The sequence below is a fragment of the Mobula birostris genome, chromosome 12 (assembly GCF_030028105.1).
Source record: "Mobula birostris isolate sMobBir1 chromosome 12, sMobBir1.hap1, whole genome shotgun sequence".
NCBI lineage: Eukaryota > Metazoa > Chordata > Chondrichthyes > Myliobatiformes > Myliobatidae > Mobula > Mobula birostris.
The window spans coordinates 106948951-106976039 of NC_092381.1; the positions used below are offsets into that span (position 1 = coordinate 106948951).

The following is a 27089-nucleotide window of genomic DNA, read 5'->3' on the forward strand; positions in this document are numbered from 1 at the left end:
GAACTCTATCTCTGTTACAGTAGCAGGAAGGTGGGGTGAGCCCGCATGTCTGAGAAATGAAGGAGTTGCTAGTGAGGGCAGCATCAGTTGTAGGAAACAGGGAGTGAAATGGAGTTAACATGTCAACTCAAAGGACCTGAATCAGAAAAGGATCTTATGAAGGGAGGATGTTGAGGAGACATCCAAAAATGAAAGGGTTAATGGAGGAGGAGTGTTTAATGGCTGTGTTCCTGTATGCACTGGAGTTCAGAAGAGTGGCGGGGGGGGGGCGATCTCTTTGAAACCTATTGAACGTTGAAAGGCCTCAATGGAGTGCATGTGGAGAGGATGTTTCGTATGGCAGGGGAGTTGAGGACCAGAGGGCACAGCCTCAGAACAGAAGAACATCCATTTAGAACAGAAATGAGAAGGAATTTCCTTAGCCAGAGAGTGGTGAACCTGTGTTATTCATTGCCACAGGCAGCTGTGGAGGCCATAACATTGGGTATATTTAAGCAGAGTTTGACAAGTTCTTGATTTGTAAAGGTGTCAGAGGTTACGGGGAGAAGGCAGCAGATTGGGGTTGAGAGGAAAATGGATCAGCTGTGATGAAATGGCAGAGCAGAATCTATGGGCCAAATGGCCTAATTCTGCTGCTGTATCTCATGGTCTCTGACAGAGGATTTGCTGCAGACAAGGTTATTGAGACAGTGAGTGAATGGGAGCCGTTAAAGAGCGAGATCGTGGCAAGTCAGGCTGGGGACAAGCTCCACTCCCACGAGATAATCTGAGCTGAGCCAATATCACAGGTGGGAGGCTGATACACAGCAAGAGTGCGAGGTTGGCTGCTGATCACTACCATGGGTGCTGCCCTCCAGTGTTCGCTCGGCAGACAAGCTGGAACGCATTTGTATGCGGCTGGCACTTGTGCGAGATGAGGAACTGCTGCAGGCTTGTTCTTGCAGAAAATTGGCTCCAGGCTATCATCATGACACTCAGGGACTTGGGCGAGACTTTTGTGTTATAACTATGTTTATCTGCGACAGTAACTGTATGTGCTTTATGTTGGTTCTCTGTTTTGCCTTGGCCCTATAGTAACGTATTTCATTTAGCTATGATCATGTGTATGATTAAATGATAACTAAACTTGAATCTGAACTTGAAATCTCTCTTCCACTCTCTCTCCCCCCACTTTCCCCCTCACTCTCTCCCCTTCTCTCTCCCCCACTCATCCCTCTCTCTCTCTCCTTCTCTCTCCCTTTCTCCCTCCCCCACTCTCTCCCCTTCTCTCACCCCCTCACTCTCCCTCGTTTCCCCTCACTCCCTTGACCCTCCCTCCCTCACCTCCACCTGCACCCTCTAACCTACCTACCTCCTGCCCCTCCCCGTCCCCGGCAGACGATATTTCCATGGCGCTGCGCTCCTACCCGCTGGGCAGCGGCGGAAGGCGCAGGGCGGCCGAGCTGAAGACGAAGCGGGCGCTGCCCGCGGGCGGCGGCGGCCAGGACTGGGCGCAGGCCTGGGATTTCTTCCGGAGGCTGAACGAGCGCTGCGTGGAGTGCAGCCTGTGTCGCAAGCAGCTCTGTTACCACAACAGCACGGCCAGCCTGCGGGAGCACCTGCGGCGCAAGCACCACCTCGGCGACGCGGAGGGGCGCCCCTTCCCCGACGAGGGCTCCTCGTCCTCGGAGTCCATGGGCCAGGAGCCCGAACTGAAGAAGATGGCGGTCCACGGCGCGGAGATGGCGGTCGAGAAGCGGGACGAGGCGATCGACGACCTGATCACCGGGATGGTGTTCCGGGACCTGCAGCCGCTCTCGCTGGTCACCGACCAGGGCTTCAGGCGGCTGCTGGGCTTCCTGGAGCCCAGCTACCGGCTGCCGTCGGGGACGCAGCTGGCCGCTCACCTGCGCCACAGGTACACGCTGTGCAAGCTGCGGCTGGCCCACCAGCTTCGCGCCGTGCCCTGCATGGCCCTTTCCACGCACGGCTGGAGCACCCCGGCTCGGCGGGCCTACCTGACCGTGTCGGCGCACTTCATCGACGGCCGCTGGAGGCCGGCGCGCTGCGTGCTGAGCACCGGGCCCGCGGCCACGGGCAGCCGGGAGCTGCTGCGCTCGGCCCTCGGCGACCTGGGCGTGCCGTGGCAGGCGGTGAGCTGCGTGGTGCGCGACGGCGGCGGGGCCGGGGAGCGGCCGGCCGACAACTGCCCGCACCTCTCCTGCGCCGCCCGCACGCTGCAGCAGTGCATCAAGCAGGGGCTGCGGACGGAGGCGGTGCAGGACGCCCTGCTGTCGGCCCGCCGCCTCGTCGCTCACTTCCAACAAGACCCGCGGGCCACTGCCCGCCTCGACGACCGGCTGGCCGAGGGCAGCGCCGAGGCCCCGGGCCCAGCCCTGCTGCTCGACACCCCGTGCCACTGGGACACCACCTTCGACATGTGCCGGCGGCTGCTGGACACACGCTGGGCGCTCAGGGAGGCTCTGCAACAGGAGGAGGAGTGGGAGGGTGGGGAGCCAACGGTGCCCGACCTCTCCGATGGCCAGTGGGAGCTTATGCGCAACCTGCTGCCCATTCTGAAGCCCCTCAAGGTGGCCCTGTGCTTTCTGGGCGAGCCGCAGAACGCCTCCGTCTCCTCCCTGCTGCCTTGCTTGCACGGGGTGTTGGCCGCCCTCGGGCAGCAGCCGGTCGAGGCCAGCTCGGCCTGCGGCGCCGTCTGCGCCCGGATCCGCTCTGAGATCAGCCAGCGCTGGCGCCTGCAGCATGACGAGGAGCTGGCGGACAACCCCGCCGTCCTCGCCTCCTTCCTGGACCCCCGCTTCAAAGACCTGCGCTTCCTGAGCGCCCGGTCCCGGGAGCAGGTGCAGCGCCGGGTGAAGGCGCTGCTCTCCGCCGCGCTCCCGGAGCCGCGCTCGCCCAGCACCTCCTCGGAGGGCGAGCGGGCCTCGGCCGAGCCCAAGCCCAGCGAGTACGATCTCCTGTTTGGCGAGGACCCGGTGGACCGCCTTCCGGAGCTCCACCAGCAGATGGAGAGCTATCTGGCCGAGCCCCTCCGCAAGCGCCACACGGACCCGTTCCAGTGGTGGCGGGACAACGCACACCGCTTCCCCGCCCTCGCCAGCCTAGCCCGTCGCTACCTGGCCGTGCCCGCCACTGCCGGCCGGCCGTTCCTCGCCTCCGGCCGGCTGCCGGACGACACCAGGGCGGCACTGTCTCCCGAGGACATCAACCGGATCATCTTCTTGCACCAGAACTTCGATTACATCGAATCGCTGAAGTGATGGGGCCTGTCCTGCCTCCACCCCACCCGCTCCTGCCCCACATACATCTCCCGGAGAGGGAAGCAGCAGGGAGCCAGGCTCACAGAGTCTGTACTGACTGGCATCCAGCCATTCACACACAGAGCCCAAAATCTACCCCGGACCCACACATGGGGGGAGGGACGACCATTCTTGAACCCTGCATGTTGTCAGGAAGCCAGAAGTCATGGGGGACCCCACACACCAGCACCCAGGGAGAACATGTGCGCTCCATATTGAATCCCAGTCCCTGGCACCGTGTGGCGACGCTCTCCCTGTTGTACCCTTGTGTTTCCCCAATTTGTGGTCATTTGTTGGGTTCAGGGGGGGAGGAGGAGAAACCCTGAGAGACTGGGGCAGTGACTGAGGGTCCTGGAATGGCTAGCCGTTGGTCAAGGGTCCCTGCTCAGTGGGGCGATGACCGGGGGTCCCGGAATGGCTGGCCGTTGGTCAAGGGTCCCTGCTCAGTGGGGCGATGACCGGGGGTCCCGGAATGGCTGGCCGTTGGTCAAGGGTCCCTGCTCAGTGGGGCAATGACAGGGGGTCCCGGAATAGCCGGCCATTGACCGAAGATTCCTGCACAGCGGAACAGCGACAGAGGGTCCCTGAAAGGCTGGCCTGGAGAACGGGGATCTCGGGGGGAAAGAAGATCCCAAGGAAGAGGCAGGTGAGGTGGTGTTCCAGCAGAGAGGATGGGTGTGGGATCCTGCAGAGATTGGGGGCAGTGGGAAGGTGTGAGGGGAGCAGACTTATTAGCAGGGAGGGTGGAGGGAAGTGGGGGAGCCTGTCCCATTTTATTGGTGGGGGGGAGCCTGCCCATTTTGAGCTCCCAGAAACCTGGAGGAATTCAGTCTGTCGGATGGCTTCTGTGGAGGAACATGGACAGCTGATTTTTCAAGCCGAGACCCTTTTTCAGATGGAGGGGAGATTGCTGGGGGAAGGGGTAGGGAGAGTGTGTGCAGGTGGTCAGTGGTTCCAGGGGAGAGGGTGATAGGCAGATAGAACGGAAGGGGATTGGGTTGTGATTCTGATAGGCTGGGAGAAAGCAGCTTCACCTGAAACATTTTGGAGCAAGTGAACTTTTGCATTTCATCACCATCACAGGACTTGCTGAGTCCAATCTGTGTGCAAGGGCCATATCATCAGCTTACGGTAATGGCGATTAAGGTGTCAACCCAGGGTGCCCTGGGGAACTTCCACCAGCTCTGGAGACTGAAGGTTAAGGGCCTCCCCTGGCAGGGTGGCATTCCCTCAGGACTGCACCAGGGCTGGGTGGGTCTGTAGGTGATGCCAAGCTGCTGGATTAAATCTGCAGCCCACTGACTCAGAGCAACACTGTGGCTCAAATCTCAGTTGCTGACGCAGAAAAATATCTTGTTGCAAAAAAGATGCCCTTCGCTGTGAACGTCTTTGCATTAATGTCAGTGAGAAGCTGCATTTTTACAGCACCAGGGTCTCCTGTTGGTGTCTCGCTGCACCTGGCAACTAGTGAGGTCGCTTTTGTGGTGTTGTGTGCTATTGTGATAAACAAGAAGATCCCACCGGCTGCAGTGTGCTCAAGCCCAGCCAGGTCAACGTCTGGACAGGGTGCTTGACCTTGCAGCAGGCAATCCAAGTTCCTCCAGCGGGCCAAGCCTTGCTCCAGATTCCAGTACCTGCATCTCTTTTGATTACAGTCTTCCCAAACACCATTTTCTCTCAGTCACCACTCCCGTGCCTAGTGTCACTTTATGGACATACAATCAATCTGTGTATATAAGCTATCTTATACATTTATATTTATTGTGTTTTTTTATTAGTGTGTTATCTCATTGTGTTTCTTTTGTGCTGCATCGGATCTGGAGTAACAATTATTTTGTTCTCCTTTACACTTGTGCACTGGAAATGACATTAAACAATCTGGAATCTGTTTGACCTTGTGTAATGTCACACTCTGAGAGGTGATTTTCAGACGCAGTCCGAGGTCTCCCAAGCCTGGAGATCCACTCAGGTGTACTTGTAAAGACGGGTGTCGTGGTCAGCCAGGTGTTCTTCAACCGCTGCAGCTGAGTTCATTTAAAGAAAGACTTTTGAGAGGTCCCAAAGCATTTGAAGCTAACGAGGCAGTATTGAAGTTGGATCTGAAAAATGTGGATGAGGCTCACAGCCGGCAGATCACAGCTATACAAGCCCACATCCAGGTACAGTGATGAAAGATTCAAGCCTCCCACCACTCTCTGGATAAGAAAATATTTCCTCTCTCCTTCTGCTTGGCTAAGGAGAGTAGGTCCCGCCAATCTCTCTGGCCTCCTGGTAACATCCTCATAAATCTCTGTGCCCTTTCCATCTCTCCTGTAACTACAACAAAACCATCTGTACACAATCGTCAGGTTGGGATCTAACAAGTGTTGTACACATACCTTTCATTGCTTCTGCTAATGGTGAAGCAAAGAGGTGTGTAGATCAAAGCTCCATCAATCTTGCTTAGGTCCGCCAGCCCTACTGGGGCAGAGACTGCCAACAGCAGCTCACCGGAGTCCTCTGTCGTACACCAGTCTCTCAAGCTGTCCCCAGGTGTAGCCGGTCCTTCCTCTCTCATGCAGAGCTTTGGTAACTGTGGGTTTTTATGGGATGGAGTAGCTAGCCCCGTGCCCAACCCTCCTCGCAACCGGACTTCGGATCGTCCGTGGGAAAGGTCAGCCATAGTCCTGCTGAAAGGCAGAGGAGGCACAAGGCACTGGTTGGCCTAATTCCTCCATCGTATTTTAAATGCTGTAATGACATGAAGTCTCTCCATATATCCTTTGATCAACCTATTAGCTTCAAATATAAACCTATTGTTCCACACCTCCTGGTCTCCCTTTTGCCATAAATTCCCTCACGTTACCATGTCATGTCGTGGAAAACTACAGCACAGAAACAGGCCCTTTGGCCCATCTAGTCCGTCCGGAACTATGAACACAAGAAAATCTGCAGGTGCTGGAAATCCAAAGCAATACACACAAAATGTTGGAGGAACTCAGCAAGTCAGGCAGTATCTATGGAAATGAATACAGTCGATGTTTCTGGCCAAGACACTTCTTCAGGACCGAGAAGGAAGGGGGAAGACACCGGAATGAAATGGTGGGGGAGGGGAAGGAGGCTAGGTGGAAGGTGATAGGTGAAGCTGGGTGGGTAGGAAAGGAAAAGGGCTAGAGAGGGAGGAATCGGATAGGAGAGGAGAATGAACCATAAGAGAAAGGGAATGAGGAGGGGCACCAGGAGGAAGCGATAGATAGGCAGGTGAGAAGAGGTAAGAGGCCAGAATGGGGGATAGAAAAAGAGGGGAGTGGGAGGGAATTTTTTTACCACCAGAAGGAGAAATGAATATTCATGCCACCAGTCTGGAGGCCACGAAGACAGAAGATGTTGCTCCGCACCCTAAGGGTGGCCTCATTTTGGCTTATTTCACCGAACTATTACTCTGCTAGTCCCATCGAACTGAACCCGCACCATGTCCCTCCTACCCACATACCTATCAACATTTCTCTGAACAGTTGAAATCAAACCCTTATCCACCACCGCTGGCAACTCTCACCACCCTGTGAGTGAAAAAATTCCCCTTAAACCTTTCACCCTAACCCATGGCCTCACATTCTATTCCCACCCAACCTCATACTACAGAAGTGGTTTGCCTTTGCCTTCTTCTGGGCAGTGTCTTTACAAGACGGGTGACCCCAGTCATTATCAATACTCTTCAGAGATTGTCTATCTGGTGTCAGTGGTCACCTCACCAGGACTTGTGATATGCACAGGCTGCTCATACGACCGTCCACCACCTGCTCCCGTGGTTTCAAGTGACCCTAATCGGGGAAGGGGTGCTACTAAGCAGGTGCTACACCTTGCCCAAGGGTGACCTGCAGGCTAGTGGAGGGAAGGAGAACCTTACACCTCCTTTGGTAGAGATGTATCTCCACCCCGTCACCCATACAATGAAATACAGTATCTAAAATTTGCAGTGAATTATAATAAATATTAACAACAAATAAATAGTGTGTTTATGTACTCATAGGACATGACCTCTTCCGTTCAAGAGGAGGTACAGGAGGCTGAAGACACACATTCAACATTTTAGGAACAGCTTCTCCTTTCTGCCACCAGATTCCTAAATGGACAATGAAACCATGTACACTACCTCACTCACTCACGTGCTTTTTACACTAATTATTTAATTTACTTTTTATATAGATTTCTAATTGTAATTTCCAGTTTTTAATGTATTGCACTGCTGATTCCATGGCACCTGGTATATATGTCAGTGATAATAAACCTGCTTCGGATTCCTTCAGGAAGTTGAAGATGTATGGAAAAGTGGAGGAGAAGACGACTGGGGTTTAAAAATAATGCATAATCTGGAAGAGCAACTCATACAAAATGCCGGAAGAACTCAGCAGGTCAGGCAGCATCTATGGAAATGAATAAACAGTCAAAGTTTCAGGCTGAGACCCTTCTTCAGGACAGAGATGGAAGGGGGAAGACTCCTGAATAAAGTGGTGGGGTGGGAGAAAGGAAAGAGGCTAGCTGGTGAGGGCAGGTGGGTGGGAAAGGTCAAGGGATGGAGAAGAAAGAATCTGATATGTAGAAAGAATGTAATAGAGAAATGGAGCTCATTTAAAGGTGAAATTCTGAGGGTACAGAATCTTTATGTTCCTGTTAGGGTGAAAGGAAAGGTTAAAAGTTTGAGAGAGCCATGGTTTTCAAGGGATATTGGAAACTTGGTTCAAAAAAAGAGAGACATATACAATAAATAGAGGCAGAATGGAGTAAATGAGGTGCTCAAGGAATATAAAGAATATAAAAAAAATCTTAAGAAAGAAATTAGAAAAGCTAAAAGAAGATATGAGGTTGCTTTGGCAAGTAAGGTGAAAATAAATCCCAAGGGTTTCTACAATTATATTAATAGCAAAAGGATAGTGAGGGATAAAATTGGTCCCTTAGAGAATCAGAGTGGACAGCTATGTGTGGAGCCAAAAGGGATGGGGGAAGATTCTGAAAAATTTCTTTTCTTCAGTATTCACTAAGGAGAAGGATATTGAATTGTGTAAGGTAAGGGAAAAAGGTAGGGAAGTTATGGAAACTATGATGATTAAAGAAGAGGAGGTACTGGAGCTTTGAAGGAATATAAAAGTGGATAAGTCTCTGGGTCCTGACAGGATATTCCCTAGGACCTTGAGGGAAGTTAGTGTGGAAATAGCAGGGGCTCTGACAGAAATATTTCAAATGTCATTAGAAATGGGGATGGTGCCGGAAGATTGGCGTATTGCTCATGTTCCATCGTTTAAAAAGGGTTCTAAGAGTAAATCTAGCAATCATCGGCCTGTGAGTTTGATGTCAGTGGTGGGTACATTGATGGAAAGTATTCTTAGAGATGGTATATATAATTATCTGGATAGACAGGGCCTGATTAGGAACAGTCAACATGGATTTGTGCATGGAAGGTCATGTTTGACAAATCTTATTGAATTTTTTGAAGAGGTTACTAGGAAAGTTGACGAGGGTAAAGTGGTGGATGTTGTCTATATGGACTTCAGTAAGGCCTTTGACAGGGTCCCACATGGAAGGTTGGTTAGGAAGGTTCAATCGTTAGGTATTAATATTGAAGTAGTAAAATGGATTCAGCAGTGGCTGGATGGGAGACGCTAGAGAGTGGTGATGGATAACTGTTTGTCAGATTGGAGGTCGGTGACTAGTGGTGTGCGTCAGGGATCTGTACTGGGTCCAATGTTATTTGTCATATACATTAATGATCTGGATGAAGGGGTGGTAAATTGGATGAGTAAGTCTGCAGATGATACTAAGATAGGTGGAGTTGTGGATAATGAAGTAGGTTTTCAAAGCTTGCAGAAAGATTTAGGCCAGTTAGAAGAGTGGGCTGAAAGATGGAAGATGGAGTTTAATGCTGATAAATGTGAGGTGCTACATTTTGGTAGGACTAATCAAAATAGGACATACATGGTAAATGATAGGGCATTGAAGAATGCTGTGGAACAGAGGGATCTAGGAATAATGGTGCATAGTTCCCTGAAGGTGGAATCTCATGTGGATAGGGTGGGGAAGAAAGCTTTCGGTATGCTGGCCTTTATTAATCAGAGCATTGAGTATAGGAGTTGGGATGTAATGTTGAAATTGTACAAGGCATTGGTGTGTACAGTTTTGGTCACCGAATTATAGGAAAGATGTCAACAAAATAGAGAGAGTACAGAGAAGATTTACTAGAATGTTACCTGGGTTTCATCACCTAAGTTACAGAGAAAGGTTGAACAAGTTGGGTCTTTATTCTTTGGAACGTAGAAGGTTGAGGGGGGACTTGATAGAGGTACTTAAAATTATGAGGGGGATAGATAGAGTTGACGTGGTTAGGCTTTTTCGATTGAGAGTGGGAGAGATTCAAACAAGAGGACATGAGAGTTGAAGGGCAAAAGTTTAGGGGTAACGTGAGGGGAAACCTCTTTACTCAGAGAGTGGTAGCCCTGTGGAACGAGCTTCCAGCCGAAGTGGTTGAGGCAGGTTCGATGTTGTTGTTTAAAGTTAAATTGGACAGCTATATGGACAGGAAAGGAATGGAGGGTTATGGGCTGAGTGCAGGTCGGTGGGACTAGGTGAGGGTAAGAGTTCGGCATGGACTAGAAGGGCCGAGATGGCCTGTTTCCGTGCTGTAATTGTTATATGGTTATAATAGGAGAAGAGAGTGGCCCATGGGAGAAGGGTGTCATGGTCCGGTCCATGAGGTCTGCATTCCGGTTCACGGTCCGGTCCATCGACCCTTGCTCCAGGTTTTCCTGCCTACCCTGTTTTTGTTCCTGTTGAGCTCTAATTGAGTCAGCTGATTCTCATTGGGGCTGGCTGCATAAATACCTCCAGAGACCAGGGTGCGGCTGCTGGATTGTTCTTGTCCTTACTCCTTGTATCCCTTCCCCTGCCTTCTGTTTCCTCGCCCGAAGCCTTGCCTTGTCTTGCTGGTAACTCTTGCCTCACCTGTAGTTCTTGTCTCGCCTTGCATTGCCTGAAGCCTTGCCTTGTCTTGCCAGTAACTCTCACCTCGCCTGAAGTTCTTGGCTCACCTTGCATTGCCTGAAGCCTCGCCTTGTCTTGCTGGTAACTCTCGCCTCGTCTCGCCTGAAGTCTTGTCCTGGAGCCACCCTGTACCTAGCTCCCTTCCTGTCCTTTGCCTCCACCGGATAAGTCAGGCCGTCTTGCTGTTACCCTGTGGTTGGTTCTGTCCTTTCCTGTCCCTTGCCTCCGTCGGGTAAGCCAGGCCGTCTTGCTGTTACCCTACGGTTGGTTCTGTCCCTTGCCTCTGTTGGGTGGAGATCCACACCCTGCCCAGGAGTACCACGTCCTGCCCAGGAGGAGCTTCAAGACCCCAAGCCAAGCTTCAAGTCTCTGTTCCCCAGCCTCACCTCAAGTCTGAAGACTCCAGCCTTGTTCTGCCTGCCAGCCAAGTCATGTCCTTGCCTAGTTCTGGGGTCCGAGCCAGAGGCAAGACTCAGGTTCTGGGTCCTTGTCCAGTCTCTGGCTCGGAGTCTAAGCCCGAGCTCCTAGGTCTCTTGTCCAGTCCTGTTCCGGGTTCCCGGTTTTCGTGCCTATGTCTTAGCCCTCACCCTGTATCCTAGTCCTGTCCCTAGTACTTCAGTGTCTGTGTCTTGCACTTGGGTCCGTTCCCAGCCACCCCCTTATGACAGAACAATCCAGCCAACCATGGACCCAGCGACACAGACACTGTTGTTTTCCTCTTGCCACCCGGGGTTCCCTTCTGTTAAATATCCTCCCACCCGCCCGGGTCGTCCACAATCTGGATAGCCTGTTGGTTGCCAGGAGGCTCCCGTGGCGGGGGCGGGGGGGTACTGTCATGGCCCGGTCCATAAAGTCCGCATTCTGGTTCACGGTCCGGTCCACCGACCCTAGCTCCAGGTTTTCCTGTCTACCCTGTTTCTGTTCCTGTTGAGCACTAATTGAGTCAGCTGATGCTCATTGGGGCTGGCTGCATAAATACCTCCAGAGACCAGGGCGTGGCTGCTAAATTGTTCTTGTCCTTACTCCTTGTATCCCTTCCCCTGCCTTCTGTTTCCTCGCCCGAAGCCTTGCCTTTTCTTGCCGGTAATTCTTGTCTCGCCTGTAGTTCTTGTCTCGCCTTGCATTGCCTGAAGCCTTGCCTTGTCTTGCTGATAACCCTTGCCTCGTCTCGCCTGAAGTCTTGTCTTGGAACCACTCTGTACCTAGCTCCCATCCTGTCCTTTGCCTCCGCCAGGTAAGTCAGGCTATCTTGCCGTTACCTGCTGTTGGTTCTGTCCCTTCCTCCCCTTGCCTCCATCAGGTGGAGGTATGCGCCCTGCCCAGGAGTACCACGCCCTGCCCAGGTGGAGCTTCAAGACCCCAAGCCTCGAGCCTCGCCCCAAGCCAAGCTTCAAGACCCCAAGCCTCAAGTCTCACCCCAAGCCAAGCTTCAAGTCTCTGGTCCCCAGCCTCGCCTCAAGTCTGAAGACTCCAGCCTCTTCCTGACTGCCAGCCAAGTCACGTCCTTGCCTAGTTCTGGGGTCCAAGCCAGAGGCAAGACCCAGGTTCTGGGTCCTTGTGCAGTGTCTGGCTCGGAGTCCAAGCCCAGGCTCCTAGCTCTCTTGTCCAGTCCTGTTCCACGTTCCCGGTTTTCGTGTCCATGTCTTAGCCCTCACCCTGTATCCTAGTCCTGTCCCTAGTACTTCAGTGTCTGTGTCTTGCACTTGGATCCATTCCCAGCCACCACCTTATGACAAAGGGTAGAGATGGAAGAGCTTTAGTGGGAAGAATGGATTCTTCATCCTGACAGCCAACACTGCACTTGGAAGTGATGCCAAAATCACAGAACAGAGTTGACATCGGGATCCTAACCTTTTTTATGCCGTTAACTGAGGGGTCTGTGGACCCAGGTCTACATTTAACAATTGCACCATCCCTCCCTTTTGTACTTCACTGAGCATGAGGGAGCCTGTTCACATTGTCCCCAACGTGGTCATAACACTGACATCCAGGTAGTATCACCCAGTGGATTGGCAACCTCTGCTCTGCTCAAGGCTGGACTTGGTCCTGGCTGTTTAATTCTTCCATTAGATATTCCATGGCATCTGTCTGGACAGACTCGGCTAGAGACAATACGCAGAAATAGCTGTACGGATTAATGCTGAATCTTCTCTTTATTTCCCTTGTCGATTAAACTGCCGCCTGCCTGAAAACCTGTTGTAAAAGACATGGTGTTGGTTCAATATTGCCTCATGCACGGAGAGAGAGCGACAAGTGACTGGCATTCTGTTCACACACAGTGCACTGCAGTGGTGGCTGTCTGCCATGTCTGACGATGGTAGGAAACTTGTGCAGAGGATGTTTTCTGACGTGGAAAAGCCCTTCTACCGGGCAGTTCCACTTTCTCGACCTCAGAAGTCCCTGTCCAGTGGTACGGACAAGTGTCTGAAACTGGGGTCTTCCCTGGTTTCGGTGGATGACCAGGACATCTCTCCACGGAGTGTTGGCAGTGCCACCTTCCTGCCCGTTGTATCTCTGTAGTTCTCATCGACCCAGTCCGCCGGAGCTGACTTTGCTTGTTAGGACAGGCGTGTCCCTATCTCACTGGGGTTTGAGGACCACCGGCTACCCTTGCCTGGTTTAGCCCGCCTGTTGAAGCAGTGTACTGGGGTGAGGCCGCTGTCACATGCGGACAGCCACTTGGAGCCACAGGCGAGAGCAGAGTGACCAGTGGGGACCAAAGGTGAGTGAGCTGCCCCAGAATGGACACGACAAGCCCCTTCACCAGCGGTGCTACCCCTCCATACAGCCTGCATTGAGGCAGAACAATGCAGTATCAAGCGTGACAGCTACAGAGAAGGTGCAGGCAGACAGTGAAATGCAAGATTGTGATGTTCAGAGGTGCCATGCCAGGGTAGTGGTTAGCACTGGGCATCGGAGTTGGGAGTTCAGAAGCTTGTACATTTTCCCAGTGTGTTTGTGGGTTTCCTGCAGATGCTCCCACTTCCCCCACAGTCCAAAGACGTTCCAGTTAGTGGGTTGATTGGTCACTGTAAATTGTCCTGTGATTGGGGTAGGATTAGATCGGGGACTGTGGCTCGTTGTACCGGAAGGGCCTGTCCCACACTGTATCTCTAAATAAAATAAATTCTGCAACCAAGAGTCCGTCTCCTCATATAATGAGTCTATTCAGGTTTAATATCACCGGTATATTTGTGAAATTTGTTGTTATGTGGCAGCAGTACAACACAATTCATAATAATAATAAAAACTATAAATTACTAAAAGAAAAACATTTAAAATTTTAATTTAGACAAGTAGTGCAAAAGAAGAGAAAAAATGTAGAAAGTAAGGAGACAGTGTTCATGGGGTCATTGTCCGTTCTGAAATTGGATGGCAGAGGGGAAGAAACCCTGAATCGTTAACTGTTCTGTACCTCCTTCCTGATGGCAGCAATGAGAAGAGACCATGTCTTCTTTCCAAGGGTCTGACAGCAGCGGGTTAAAAGCTGTCCTCCTGCGTGGTGATATATGCTCTCAAGTTTGTGCATCTTCTGTCTGATGGGAGAGGGGAGAAGAATTTCCCGGATGGAGGGCTAAAAAAGAACAAACCGCCTGCAGGTGACCCAGGGCAACCTGACAGCCAGTGAGGTATGACTGGTATCACAAGACAAACTGCAGCCATCTTGGACACAAACAGATTTGTGATAATCATAGCTCATCAAGAACGCTAGAGGGAATATCCTAGCGTTGCGGGTTCCGTCCTCTGTTCAACATCTTATAGAGATGAACTCTACTCCTTAGCAACACACACACACACACACACAAACTGCTGGGGGAACTAAGCAGGTCAGGCAGCATCAATGGAAAAGAGTAAACAGTCGACATATCAGCTGAGATCCTTTCCAGAACTGAAAGAGGGAAGGGGAGGGGAAAATTACGGGAAGTTGGAGAAAAAAATTTCCTTTTTGAGTACTGTATATGTCTGATTTATCAGCGATCTGATTTCAAAGGTTCATTTTATTATCAAAGTATGTATGCAGAATACACCTCCGAGATTTGTCTTCTCCAGATAGTCATGAAAAATAGAAAACCATAGAACCAAAGACATAAATCTTCCCCCTGCATGAAAAGAAAAATAAGCAAAATTTCGCAAAACCCAACCCCTCCCTTGCACAAAAACTAACAGATCAGAACATCAAACCCCAAAACCCAGCCTTCCAATCGGTAACACTTGAATCCTAGGGAGACCAATATCCTGGCAGGGAAATTAGCGAGGGCTACTGAGGTGACTTTAAACTAGAATGGTTGGGGAGTGGGAATCAAATTAAAGAGGCTAGGCGAGAGGAGGTTAGTTCACAACAGGGGGATGGGAACCAGTGCAGAGAGACAGAGGGGTGTAAAGTGAGGGTAGAAGCAAAAAGTAAAAGTGGCAGGCCGACAAATCCAGGGCAAGCATCAAAAAGGGCCACTTTTCAACATAATTGTATAAGGGCTAAGAGAGTTGTAAAAGAGCGCCTGAAGGCTTTGTGTGTCAATGCAAGGAGCATTCGTAACAAGGTGGATGAATTGAAAGTACAGATTGTTATTAATGATCATGATATAGTTGGGATCACAGAGACATGGCTCCAGGGTGACCAAGGATGGGAGCTCAACGTTCAGGGATATTCAATATTCAGGAGGGATAGACATGAAAGAAAAGGAGGTGGGGTGGCATTGCTGGTTAGAGATGAGATTAATGCAATAGAAAGGAAGGACATTAGCCGGGAAGATGTGGAATCGATATGGGTAGAGCTGCATAACACTAAGGGGCAGAAAATGCTGGTGGGAGTTGTGTACAAGCCACCTAACAGTAGTAGTGAGGTCAGAGATGGTATTAAACAGGAAATTAGAAATGTGTGCAATAAAGGAACAGCAGTTATAATGGGTGACTTCAATCTACATGTAGATTGGGTGAACCAAATTGGTAAAGGCGCTGAGGAAGAGGATTTCTTGGAATGTATGCGGGATGGTTTTTTGAACCAACACGTCGAAGAACCAACTAGAGAGCAGGCTATTCTAGACTGGGTTTTGAGCAATGAGGAAGGGATAATTAGCAATCTTGTCGTGAGAGGCCCCTTGGGTAAGAGTGACCATAATATGGTGGAATTCTTCATTAAGATGGAGAGTGACATAGTTAATTCAGAAACAAAGGTTCTGAACTTAAAGAGGGGTAACTTTGAGGGTATGAGTCGTGAATTAGCTAAGATAGACTGGCAAATAACACTTAAAGGATTGACGGTGGATATGCAATGGCAAGCATTTAAAGATTGCATGGATGAACTACAACAATTGTTCATCCCAGTTTGGCAAAAGAATAAATCAAGGAAGGTAGTGCACCCGTGGCTGACAAGAGAAATTAGGGATAGTATCAATTCCAAAGAAGAAGCATCCAAATTAGCCAGAAAAAGTGGCTCACCTGAGGACTGGGAGAAATTCAGAGTTCAGCAGAGGAGGACAAAGGGCTTAATTAGGAAGGGGAAAACAGATTATGACAGAAAACTGGCAGGGAACATAAAAACTGACTGTAAAAGCTTTTATAGATATGTAAAAAGGAAAAGACTGGTAAAGACAAATGTAGGTCCCCTACAGACAGAAACAGGTGAATTGATTATGGGAAGCAAGTACATGGCAGACCAATTGAATAATTACTTTGGTTCTGTCTTCACTGAGGAGGACATAAATAATCTTCCAGAAATAGTAGGGGACAGAGGGTCCAGTGAGATGGAGGAACTGAGCGAAATACATGTTAGTAGGGAAGTGGTGTTAGGTAAATTGAAGGGATTAAAGGCAGATAAATCCCCAGGGCCAGATGGTCTGCATCCCAGAGTGCTTAAGGAAGTAGCCCAAGAAATAATGCATGCATTAGTGATAATTTTTCAAAACTCGTTAGATCCTGGACTAGTTCCTGAGGATTGGAGGGTGGCTAATGTAACCCCACTTTTTAAAAAAGGAGGGAGAGAGAAACCGGGGAATTATAGACCGGTTAGCCTAATGTCGGTGGTGGGGAAACTGCTGGAGTCAGTTATCGAGGATGTGATAGCAGCACATTTGGAAAGCGGTGAAATGATCGGACAAAGTCAGCATGGATTTGTGAAAGGAAAATCATGTCTGACGAATCTCATAGAATTTTTTGAGGATGTAACTAGTAGAGTGGATAGGGGAGAACCAGTGGATGTGGTATATTTGGATTTTCAAAAGGCTTTTGACAAGGTTCCACACAGGAGATTAGTGTGCAAACTTAAAGCACACGGTATTGGGGGTAAGGTATTGATGTGGATAGAGAATTGGTTAGCAGACAGGAAGCAAAGAGTGGGAATAAACGGGACCTTTTCAGAACGGCAGGCAGTGACTAGTGGGGTACCGCAAGGCTCAGTGCTGGGACCCCAGTTGTTTACAATATATATTAATGACTTGGATGAGAGGACTAAATGCAGCATCTCCAAGTTTGCGGATGACACGAAGCTGGGCGGCAGTGTTAGCTGTGAGGAGGATGCTAAGAGGATGCAGGGTGACTTGGATAGGTTGGGTGAGTGGGCAAATTCATGGCAGATGCAATTTAATGTGGATAAATGTGAAGTTATCCACTTTGGTGGCAAAAATAGGAAAACAGATTATTATCTGAATGGTGGCCGATTAGGAAAATGGGAGGTGCAACGAGACCTGGGTGTCATTATACACCAGTCATTGAAAGTGGGCATGCAGGTACAGCAGGCGGTGAAAAAGGCGAATGGTATGCTGGCATTTATAGCGAGAGGATTCAAGTACAGGAGCAGGGAGGTACTACTGCAGTCGTACAAGGCCTTGGTGAGACCACACCTGGAGTATTGTGTGCAGTTTTGGTCCCCTAATCTGAGGAAAGACATCCTTGCCATAGAGGGAGTACAAAGAAGGTTCACCAGATTGATTCCTGGGATGGCAGGACTTTCATATGAAGAAAGACTGGATGAACTGGGCTTGTACTCGTTGGAATTTAGAAGATTGAGGGGGGATCTGATTGAAACGTATAAAATCCTAAAGGGATTGGACAGGCTAGATGCAGGAAGATTGTTCCCGATGTTGGGGAAGTCCAGAACGAGGGGTCACAGTTTGAGGATAAAGGGGAAGCCTTTTAGGACTGAGATTAGGAAAAACTTCTTCACACAGAGAGTGGTGAATCTGTGGAATTCTCTGCCACAGGAAACAGTTGAGGCCAGTTCATTGGCTATATTTAAGAGGGAGTTAGATATGGCCCTTGTGGCTACGAGGATCAGGGGGTATGGAGGGAAGGCTGGTGCAGGGTTCTGAGTTGGATGATCAGCCATGATCATAATAAATGGCGGTGCAGGCTTGAAGGGCTGAATGGCCTACTCCTGCACCTATTATCTATGTTTCTATGTAAGAAAGAATGGGCAAGAATACCAAAAAATCATAGGAGCAATATGAATCCCAGACCGGCCGCCTCGAATTTGATTTCAATCACCGCACCCTTGCAACCGTGGTTTGGGCCTCTTTTAAATTAGCTGTCTGATGCCCCATTTATAGACCAGCAGTGATCATTTCATTGTTCTTGTGAAAAGGAGTAGGGCAGAAAATTACTTTATTTATAGTGATGTATAACAGTTACTATCTAATTTGCTCTGGGTTGGTAACTTTATGTTCCAGTAATTATGGGGTTAAAAAGCAGGCAATGATAACTGTACCAGAAAACCCAGCTGCTTCATTAATAACGCCCAGGAGAGTCAGTCTGCTGCACTCATCCTGAAAGGTATTCGGCATGCCATCTAAAACTTTGATAAACTTCTGTAGCTGTACAGTGGAGACTTTTCTGACTGGTTGCCTCACGGCCCGGTATAGAAACATTAATGCCCAAGAATGGAAGATCCGACAAAAAGTGTTGCATATGGCTCAGTCTGTCACAGGAAAAACCCTCTGCAATAAGCACATCCACACAGAGTGCTATCGCAGGAAAACAGCAGCCATCATCAGGGTTCCCACCTGCCAGGTCATGCTCTTTTCTTGCTGCTTCCATCAGGATCTGATTTGACAAGAGTCCACATGAACAGAATCAGAATCAGGTTTAATATCACCAGTATGTGTTGTGAAATTTGTTAACTTAGTAGCAGCAGTTCAATGCAATACATAATCTAGAAAAAAAATAAATCTTATTTAGTATACTTTATACAATATATGTATATTGAATAGATTAAAAATTGTACAAAAATATACTATATATTTTTTCAAAAGTGAGGTAGTGTCCAAAGGTTCAATGTCCATTTACGAATCGGATGGCAGAGGGGAAGAAGCTGTTCCTGAATCACTGAGTGTGTGCCTTCAGGCTTCTGTACCCCCTCCCTGATGGTAACAGTGAGAAAAGGGCATGCCCTGGGTGCTGGAGGTCCTTAATAATAGACGCTGCCTTTCTGAGACACCACTCCTTGAAGATGTTCTGGGTACTTTGTAGGCTAGTACCCAAGATGGAGCCGACTAAATTTACAACCTTCTGCAGCTTCTTTCGGTCCTGTGCAGTAGCCCCTCCATACCAGACAGTGATGCAGCCTGTCAGAATGCTCTCCACGGTACAACTATAGAAGTTTTTGAGTGTATTTGTACTCCTAATAAAGTATAGCCGCTGTCTTGCCTTCTTTATAACGACATCAATATGTTGGGACCAGGTTAGGTCCTCAGAGATCTTGACACCCAGGAACTTGAAGTTGCTCACTCTCTCCACTTCTGATCCCTCTATGAGGATTGGCATGTGTTCCTTCACCTTTTTCACACAGAGGGTTGTGGTTCTGTGGAATGCTCTGCCTCAGAAGGCAGTGGAGGCCAATTCTCTGGATTCTTTCAAAAAAGAGTTAGATAGAGCTCTTAAAGATAGCGGAGTCAAGGGATATGGGGAGAAGGCAGGAACGGGGTACTGATTGTGGATGATCAGCCATGATCACAGTGAATGGTGGTGCTGGCTCGAAGGGCTGAATGGCCTACTCCTGCACCTATTGTCTATTGTCTTACCTTCCTGAAGTCCACAAGCAGCTCTTTCATTTTACTGACGTTGAGTGCCAGGTTGTTGCTGCGACACCACTACACTAGTTGGCATATCTCACTCCCGTACGGCCTCTCGTCATCACCTGAGATTCTACCAACAATGACTGTATCATCAGCAAATTTGTAGATAACATTTGAGCTATGCCTAGTCACTCAGTCATGGGTATAGAGAGAGTAGAGCAGTGGGCTAAGCACACACCCCTGAGGTGCACCAGTGTCGATCGTCAGAGAAGAGGAGATGTTATTACCAATCCGCACAGATTGTGGTCTTCCGGTTAGGACTCGGCCTGAGAAGTCAACTGTCCATTTCCGTCCACAACTGCCTGACACGCTGAGACTTTCCAGCAGTTTGCAAGTACAGTATCGACAGTTGATGTATCACCTCCGGATCTGTAGGTTCCCAGATCTCTACAGTGAGTCAGAGTAGCCTTGTCTACCTGAACTGTGGAGGGTAGAGCGGTGGATAGGTACGATGACGGTGCAGACTGACTGGAATGGGTCGGGGGATCGCTGCCCCGCTGCTTAGCACCTGTACGGACCACCCCCTCGACGAGCCGGATGAGGTCTGGGTGAACGTCAGCCCTGGTCCGAGGCACACCGACCCGCCGGGTGAACACTGGACCCAGTCACGTATACATTAACCCCGGTGTTGGTTCCTGTTTCCATCCAACAAAGTTTTTTACAAAACGAAAAGTTTCTCTGAACTTTCAGCCAATCGCATCGAGGGGTGGCGCGGAGAGCTGGGACGCGGCGTGACGTCACTGCTGTTCCGGGTGGAAGGTCGCGCGGAGCAGCTTTCCGGTTTCCATTTCTTGTCCGGACGGGGCTCGTGAGGGAAAATGGTGAAAGTTGTTTTTGTTGGGAGGAGGGAGGAGAGAGGGCGGAGGTGGTCTGGGTTGGAGGAGGAGGTGTGGGGATGCGGGGTGTTGCAGATCCTTGGCCTCCAGTTCAGATGAGTGGTGGGGTGCGATGGAGGGAAGGGAGAGGGTGCTTTGCTGTAGCATTGATAGATAGGTATACTTCATTAATCCCGAGGGAAATTTGGTTTCGTTACAGCCGCACCAACCAAGAATAGAGCGTAAAAATAGAGCGTTCACTGACGGTAGGGAGGGTGTGTGGGGCAAGGAAATGAGAGGGAGGGGGGTAGGATGGGAGAGGGGGTAGTGGGGGAGGGAGGGAGAGGGGGTAGGGGGGAGGGGATAGGGTGGGAGAGGGAGCAGGGGTGGTGGGGAGAGGGAGAGGGGGTAGTGGGGGAGGGTGGGAGAGGGTAGTGGGGGAGGGTGGGAGATGGGGTAGGAGGGAGGGGATAGAGAGGTTAGGGCGGGAGAGGGGTTAGTGAGGGAGGGAGGGGGGTAGGGAGGGAGAGGGGTTGGTGGGTGAGGGTGAAGGACAGGGAGAAGTGGAATGGATAAGAAGGAGGAGAGGTAGGGGGAGGGAGGGGAGAAGAGACTCAGCCAACCTGAGGAGATTGGGGTGTGGAGGCCAGGGATACTGAATCGGTGACGGAGGAGTTGAGCAGACCATTACTCAGACACTCATCGCCTCACTCTTTTCAGTCACACACCATCCTGCTGGTGCAGCCCACAAAACGACCAGAGGGCAGGACGTATGCCGACTATGAATCTGTCAATGAGTGTATGGAAGGTAGAGTACTCCACTTAATCTGACCAGAGATGTGAGGTGTATGATTCTCTGCTTCATTACCGAGCTGTAACTGGGAGTTGGGGCAACCTGGTCATTTCTAACTTGCACCTAAGCCCAGGCACTGTTTAGATTTCTGGGCCGACAGACAACCAGCTGGAGGAACTCGGTGTGTTGAGCAATGGAGTGAAATGGGAATAGACAGAATCTGTGGAAAGGGAAAAAGGAGTTGACATTTTGGGATGAGCTCCTTCATTTGAGAGTTCTGATGAAGGGTCTCAGCCTGACATGTCGACTGTTTATTCCTCTCCACAGATGCTGCCTGATCTGCTGAATTCCACCAGCATTTTGTGTCTGCTGTGGATTTCCAGCATCTACTGAATTTCTCCTGTTTATATAATATGTAACTTTAAGACGTCCCAAGTTAGATTAGGTTCTGTGCTGAGGCAAGTTATTTAAATCCTTGAAGCACTGCAAATAGTCCCGGAGCAGAAACTATTCCTTTCACCCACACACGCTGCTCGACCTGCTGGGTTCATCCAGCAGATTGTCTGTCGCTCCAGACTCCAGTGTCTGCTGCCTCTCACGCCTCCTCTACTTTGTCATTAACTGCTCAGCCCAAGTAGACTCCCGAGGTCTCTAGTCCCTCATCCATTCCTCTCTTGGCTCTCAGCAGGCCTCTGAATCTCCCAGGCAGAATCATCAATGCTGCTTCTCTGCTGAGGCTGTTTGTATTCACCTCTCTGTGAGGTTTGGAGTGTGGTCAAATCCTGATTATTTATTTAGTGTGATACAGCGTGGAATAAGCTCTTTGAACTTTGCTGCTCAGCAATCTCCTGATTTAATCCTAGCCTAATCACAAGACAATTTACAGTGATCAATTAATCTATCACTGGTGCGTTTGGACTGTGGGAGGAAACCCACACGATCATGGGGAGAATGTGCAAACTCTTTGCAGGCGGCGGGGGCAATTGAACTCAGGATGCTGGTACTGTAAAGCGTTGTGCTAGCCACTATGCTGCCGTGCCACCCCACGCTTACTTGTTTAATGAGCAACAAAGGCTGCTGGAAATTCTTCACATTGGGAAAAAGCCGTATTATTTTGGATAACATCTGTCAGAAGGAGTCTGATTGCTAACCATTGCAGGTGAGGAAGGCGACACTGGCCTTTGTCGGTCATAACATCGGGCACAGAAGTTGGGAAGTTTTGGTATAAGCTGTTGGTGAGTGCACTTGGAGAGGGTGATAACTGAAAAGGGGCATAGGTTTACGACCAGAGGCAAGAGATTTAAAGGATATTCACAGTTTATTCACGTATTTGGAATGAGCTGCCAGAAGTAGTGGGTTGAGGTGGGCGCATTAGCAACATGTAGGTATGTACATGGAGAGCAGAGGTTTCGAGGCACATGGAGAGCGCACAGCTTTACAGTACAGGCAGCCCAGGTTCAATTCTCACTGCTGTCTGTACATTCTCCCCGTGACCGTGAGAGTTTCCTCCCACAGTCCAAAGACGTACCGATTGGTAGGTTAATTGGTCACTGCAAATTGTCCCATGATCAGGCTGGGATTAAATCGGAGGCTGCTGGGTGGTGCAGCTGGAAGAGCTGGTTCTGTGCTTTGTCTCGAGGGCTATAGGCCAGAGGTGGGCAGATGGGACTAGCTCACTGGACAGTGCAGTCAGCAAGCATGAGTTGGGTAGCAGGGCCTGTTTCCATGCTGTGTAAGTCTGCAATTGGAAATGTTTCCTTTCAGATCTGTTGCCTGTCAAACGGAATATTTCCAGCTCTAATAAGAAGTTACTGTTGGATCCTCAATAAAGAGTTTAAATCAATTGACCTGAGACCAAACATCGTTTGCCCTGGCATCACTTAAAGTTAATTTGATAACGTCCCTCAGTCATTTTGTTGTTTCTGCTGTGATTTCTCCGATTGTTTCCCCTTTGAGGGAGGTAATGAGCTGGGAGGGAGTGCCAACTTATGCATCATGAGGGGAGGCAATTCAGCTTGCATCCATTGCTTGTGCATTAAAGGTTTTGCATCAAGTTGGGTGTTAAATACATTAAGTTTGTGTTTGTTTCTCCATAGGTGTCTGTAAAATGTTTGAAGAGCATCTGAAACGGATGAACCCCAACAGCCCCTCTATCACATACGACATCAGCCAACTCTTCGACTTCATTGACGACCTTGCTGACCTGAGCTGTCTCGTGTAAGTGCAGTTGCCACTTGTGTCTCAGCAGAGGTCTTTCAGCCCTCGACCTGGAGCAACAAACATTCGACCGGAGGGGCAAGTCCTGATGCAGGATTTCCACCTGAAACAAGACAATTCCTCTCCTGCTACAGACACTGCTTGACCTGCTGACCTCCTCCTGCAGATTGTTTGTTGCTCCAGATTCCAGCGTCTGTTGTCTCTGGTGTCTTCTGCAGCCGATCTCTATTTGAATTCCTTTGCAATACCTTGGTTAACCATTAGCCTTGTCACTCCAGGGAAGTCTGTTGCTTCCATTTGGTCCTCAGGACTTTGCATTTTCTACTGGAGTTAGAGATTCATCTTCTGTATTTCAGCTTCGCCCTCTGTTGCTGGCCTTTGAGGCTCTGCTCATTTGGGATTTTTATACACTTAAGTCTTACGTGAAATTTATCCAACGCTCACCTCGTTACTCAGGAGTGGCAAAGCTACTTTTAAGAACTTGACATTTGTTTTGTTAGCCAAAACACTGGCAAGTTTCTACAGATGTGCCATGAAGAGCATTCTAACTGCTGCACCACCGTCTGGGGGGGGCGGGAGGCAGCTGCACAGGATCGAATTAAGCTGCAGAGAGTAGCTCCGTCATGGGCACTAACCTCCATAGTATCCAGGACATCTTCAAGGAGTGATGACTCAAAAAGGCGGTGTCTATCATTAAGGACCCCCATCACCCAGGTCATGCCCTGTTCTCATTGAACCATCAGGGAAGAGGTACAGAAGATGCACGCTCAAAGATTCAGGAACAGCTTCTCCCCCCTGCCATCCGATTTCTGAATGGACATCGAACCCGTGAACACTACCTCACTATTTTTGCACAACTTATTTAATTAAACCTGATTCTGAACACAGCTTCCTGAGGCCACCGGATACAAACCCCACTAACTGATGGATTATGAATATATTGTACCTGTTGTGGAGTTAGTCTACCAGTGTAGGGCTAGCTAAGTACTTATCAAAGAGGCAGCAAACGGAGAGCAGGCGTATGGCGTTCAAGATGTGGATCTGATTACTGGCAGTACAGGTCTGAATGGGCTTCTTGGTGAGTGTAAAGTCACTGAAAAGCAGTTTGGTCAGATCCAGTTTGAATTGAGCCCCTAATAATTCCCAGTGTTAATGGGATGCTGAATTGAGGAGCTGTGGTACAATTTCAGTGGCCAAACATTTTAATTTTGAATCCCATTCCTGTTCCGGGTCCGTGGCTGCCTCTTGTGAGAAGATGAGGCCCCCTCAGGTGGAGGAGCAACACCTTGTATTCTGTGTGCGTACCCACCAACCTGATGGCATGAATATTGATTTCTCCTGGTGAAAAAAATCACAAATTCCCCCCACCCTGCAACCACTTCTATTCCCCTCTCCTGCCTATCACCTCCCCCTGGGGTCCCTCCTCCTTCCTTTTCTCTACTCTCCTATCAGATTCCTTCCTCTCCAGCTGTTGACCTTTCCCACCCCCCTGGCCAGCCTCCTTTCCCTTTTTATTCAGACATCACCCCCCCCCCCCCACCCTTGGTGTGTTGATCGGATCCATTTTAAATTGAGTCCCAGTAATTCCTGGTGTTAATGGGGTGCTGAATCAAGCAGCTGGGTGGAATGTTGGGAGTAGGTTTGTCAGACCAGGCAGCTTCCAACAAGTGCAAGAATCAGGTTTAAAAGCTCACCCAGATTCCGAATTCATCCAACCTAAATACGAATCAAATATAGTTTTAATATCAGCGGTATACGTCATGAAATTTGTTGTATGCAGAAGCAGTACAATGCAACACATAAAAAAAACTATAAATTACAATACCAAGTATATATTAAGTAGTGCAAAAATAGAAATGGAAAAAATAGCGAGGTAGTGCTCATGGGTTCAATGTTTATTCAGAAATCGGATGGCAGAGAGGGAGAAGCTGTTCCTGAATCGTTCAGTGTATGCCTTCACACTTCCATACCTCCTCGCTGATGGTAGCAATGAGAAGAGAGCATGTCCTGGGTGATGGGGTCCTTAATGATGGACACCACCTTTTGGAAGTATCTTCAATCCTCAGGAGGCTAGAGCCTGTGATGGAGCTGGAGTTCCTAACTTTCTACAGGTGGGTGGGATACCGATCGTAGAGGCTGCTCTACATTCTGCTCCTGTTCTCTTGGGGCAAGTCACTTGCTGCTCCTTGCCTGGTCCAAGCCTTGTGGCTGGTCATTTTCCAGTCAGTACTGTAACATCCCTGAACATTGTTGGGGTGTTGAGAGTCTCTCCTGTTTATGATCAGTGTGTGGCACTTTCTGTGCATGAATATGTTGTTCCTCTCCTGGAGGACAGGTCTTCAGTGCCATGGTCTGGTACCCAAGCCTTCTGTGTCATCCACTGCTGTCTCACTTCATGTGGGCACATGGCAGTGAATTCAATTGCTCAAAGAATCAACATCTGTCATTGTGGGGATATCGGGAGGAAGCTGAGGTGTAGTATCTGTTTAAGACCTTGTCATAAGAGCAGAATTAGGCCATTCAGCCCATTGAATCTGCTCTGCTGCTCCATCATGGCTGATTTACTATCCCTCTGAGCCCCATTCTCCTTTAACCTTTGACACCCTTACTAATGAAGAACTTAACCTTTGGTTTAAATATACCCAGACTGTCTGCAGCAATGAATTACAAAGGTTCACCATCCTTTGTCTACAGAAGTTCTTCCCCATCTCTCTTCTAAATGTATGTCCCTTTATTCTGAGGCGGTGCCCTCTGGTCCTAGACTCCCCCACTATGGGGAATATCCTCTCCTCGTCCACTCTATTTGGGCTTTTCAACACTCGATACCAAAGCTCCTGTTGATATTCTGATGAAGCATATTAAACGAAGTGTATTTGTTTTGTTCCACAGTTACCGAGCAGACACACAGACGTACCAGCCGTACAATAAGGACTGGCTGAAGGAGAAGATCTACATTCTGCTTCGCCGGCAGGCACAGCAGGCAGGGAAATAACTTTGGCCTGTCTCTTCTGATCCATGTTTGGCTCAGAGAGAGCGGTTCTACCAACTTGTGTTCTTTTTTCTTTGTAGTTCACAGATGTTCCTCTCCAGGTCTCGGCTGTACCTAAGTACATTGATTCGAGATCTGAGGTATTTTTGTAGAAATAATTTTGAATTTTTTCCCTGCCCCCCGCCCCTCGACCACCATCCATTAGCTCTTTTTTTTAGAAAAATCATGCATTGCTGTTTTAAGATAGACCCGTGTTCAGTGCAATGAAGAGTCTTGTATGTTCTTATAGCATCCTAGATGCAAGTCATGTCATGTGAACCTTTTGATGCTTTTTTTCTCGGGAAGGACCCTGACAAACTTGCCTGTCATCTGTTCAGACGTCCAGTTTTCTTGCATGCAGGACAACTCGTTGTTAGTGGTTTTGCAAACACTTTTTTCTGTGATATCCTGTTTATACATCAGCGCGACGCTAAGTGTGGTTGTTAGGAAATGACATTTTGGTTAGACGCGCTTCCTAGAACACTGAAACTTCCCTTAGGGACATGCTGCGTATTTGCCAGACAAAGGTCTCCTTATCCAGTAACCTTTATTCTTGCTTTCTCTGGTTGTATTTGTGATTTTTGCAGATTAAAGATGTTTTAATATTAAACTGTTTCATTGAGTTGGCTTTTGATTATAAGAAAATGGAGTCTGAGGCTGGGTGGCATCTTGTTTTTGCTGTAGGTTCCTCCCTAGAAGCAGGATTTAGCTCCAATTTAACTCTGTCCTACAGGAGGATTGGGAAATTCTACAGACCTTACTGTTCAGTCCTTGCTACAGACAACAGTGTGGCTACATTCTGGCTAATGGGTGAAAAGTCCATTGGAGCCCCGGTGAGGTGGCACCAGATGTGAGGGAGAT

The 27089-nt window shown here is 49.2% G+C and overlaps 2 protein-coding genes across 2 annotated transcripts in view; both read left to right on the forward strand.

The window, feature by feature from the left end:
* Positions 1–3993, forward strand: part of LOC140206164 (E3 SUMO-protein ligase ZBED1-like) — a 12521-nt gene extending 8528 nt beyond the window's left edge. Inside the window, exon 3 of the mRNA XM_072274412.1 lies at positions 1378–3993. Within this exon, the coding sequence (XP_072130513.1) occupies positions 1378–3260 (1883 nt within the window). The 3' untranslated portion in view covers positions 3261–3993. The remainder of the gene's footprint in view (positions 1–1377) is intronic.
* Positions 3994–20096: 16103 nt separating this feature from the next.
* On the forward strand, positions 20097–26838 carry LOC140206166 (enhancer of rudimentary homolog). Its single transcript, XM_072274416.1, has 4 exons — positions 20097–20196; positions 20911–20998; positions 23080–23200; positions 26090–26838. The coding sequence occupies exons 1-4, from the start codon at positions 20194–20196 to the stop codon at positions 26190–26192; spliced, it is 315 nt and encodes a 104-aa protein (XP_072130517.1). The 5' UTR covers positions 20097–20193; the 3' UTR covers positions 26193–26838.
* Positions 26839–27089: the final 251 nt, after the last annotated feature.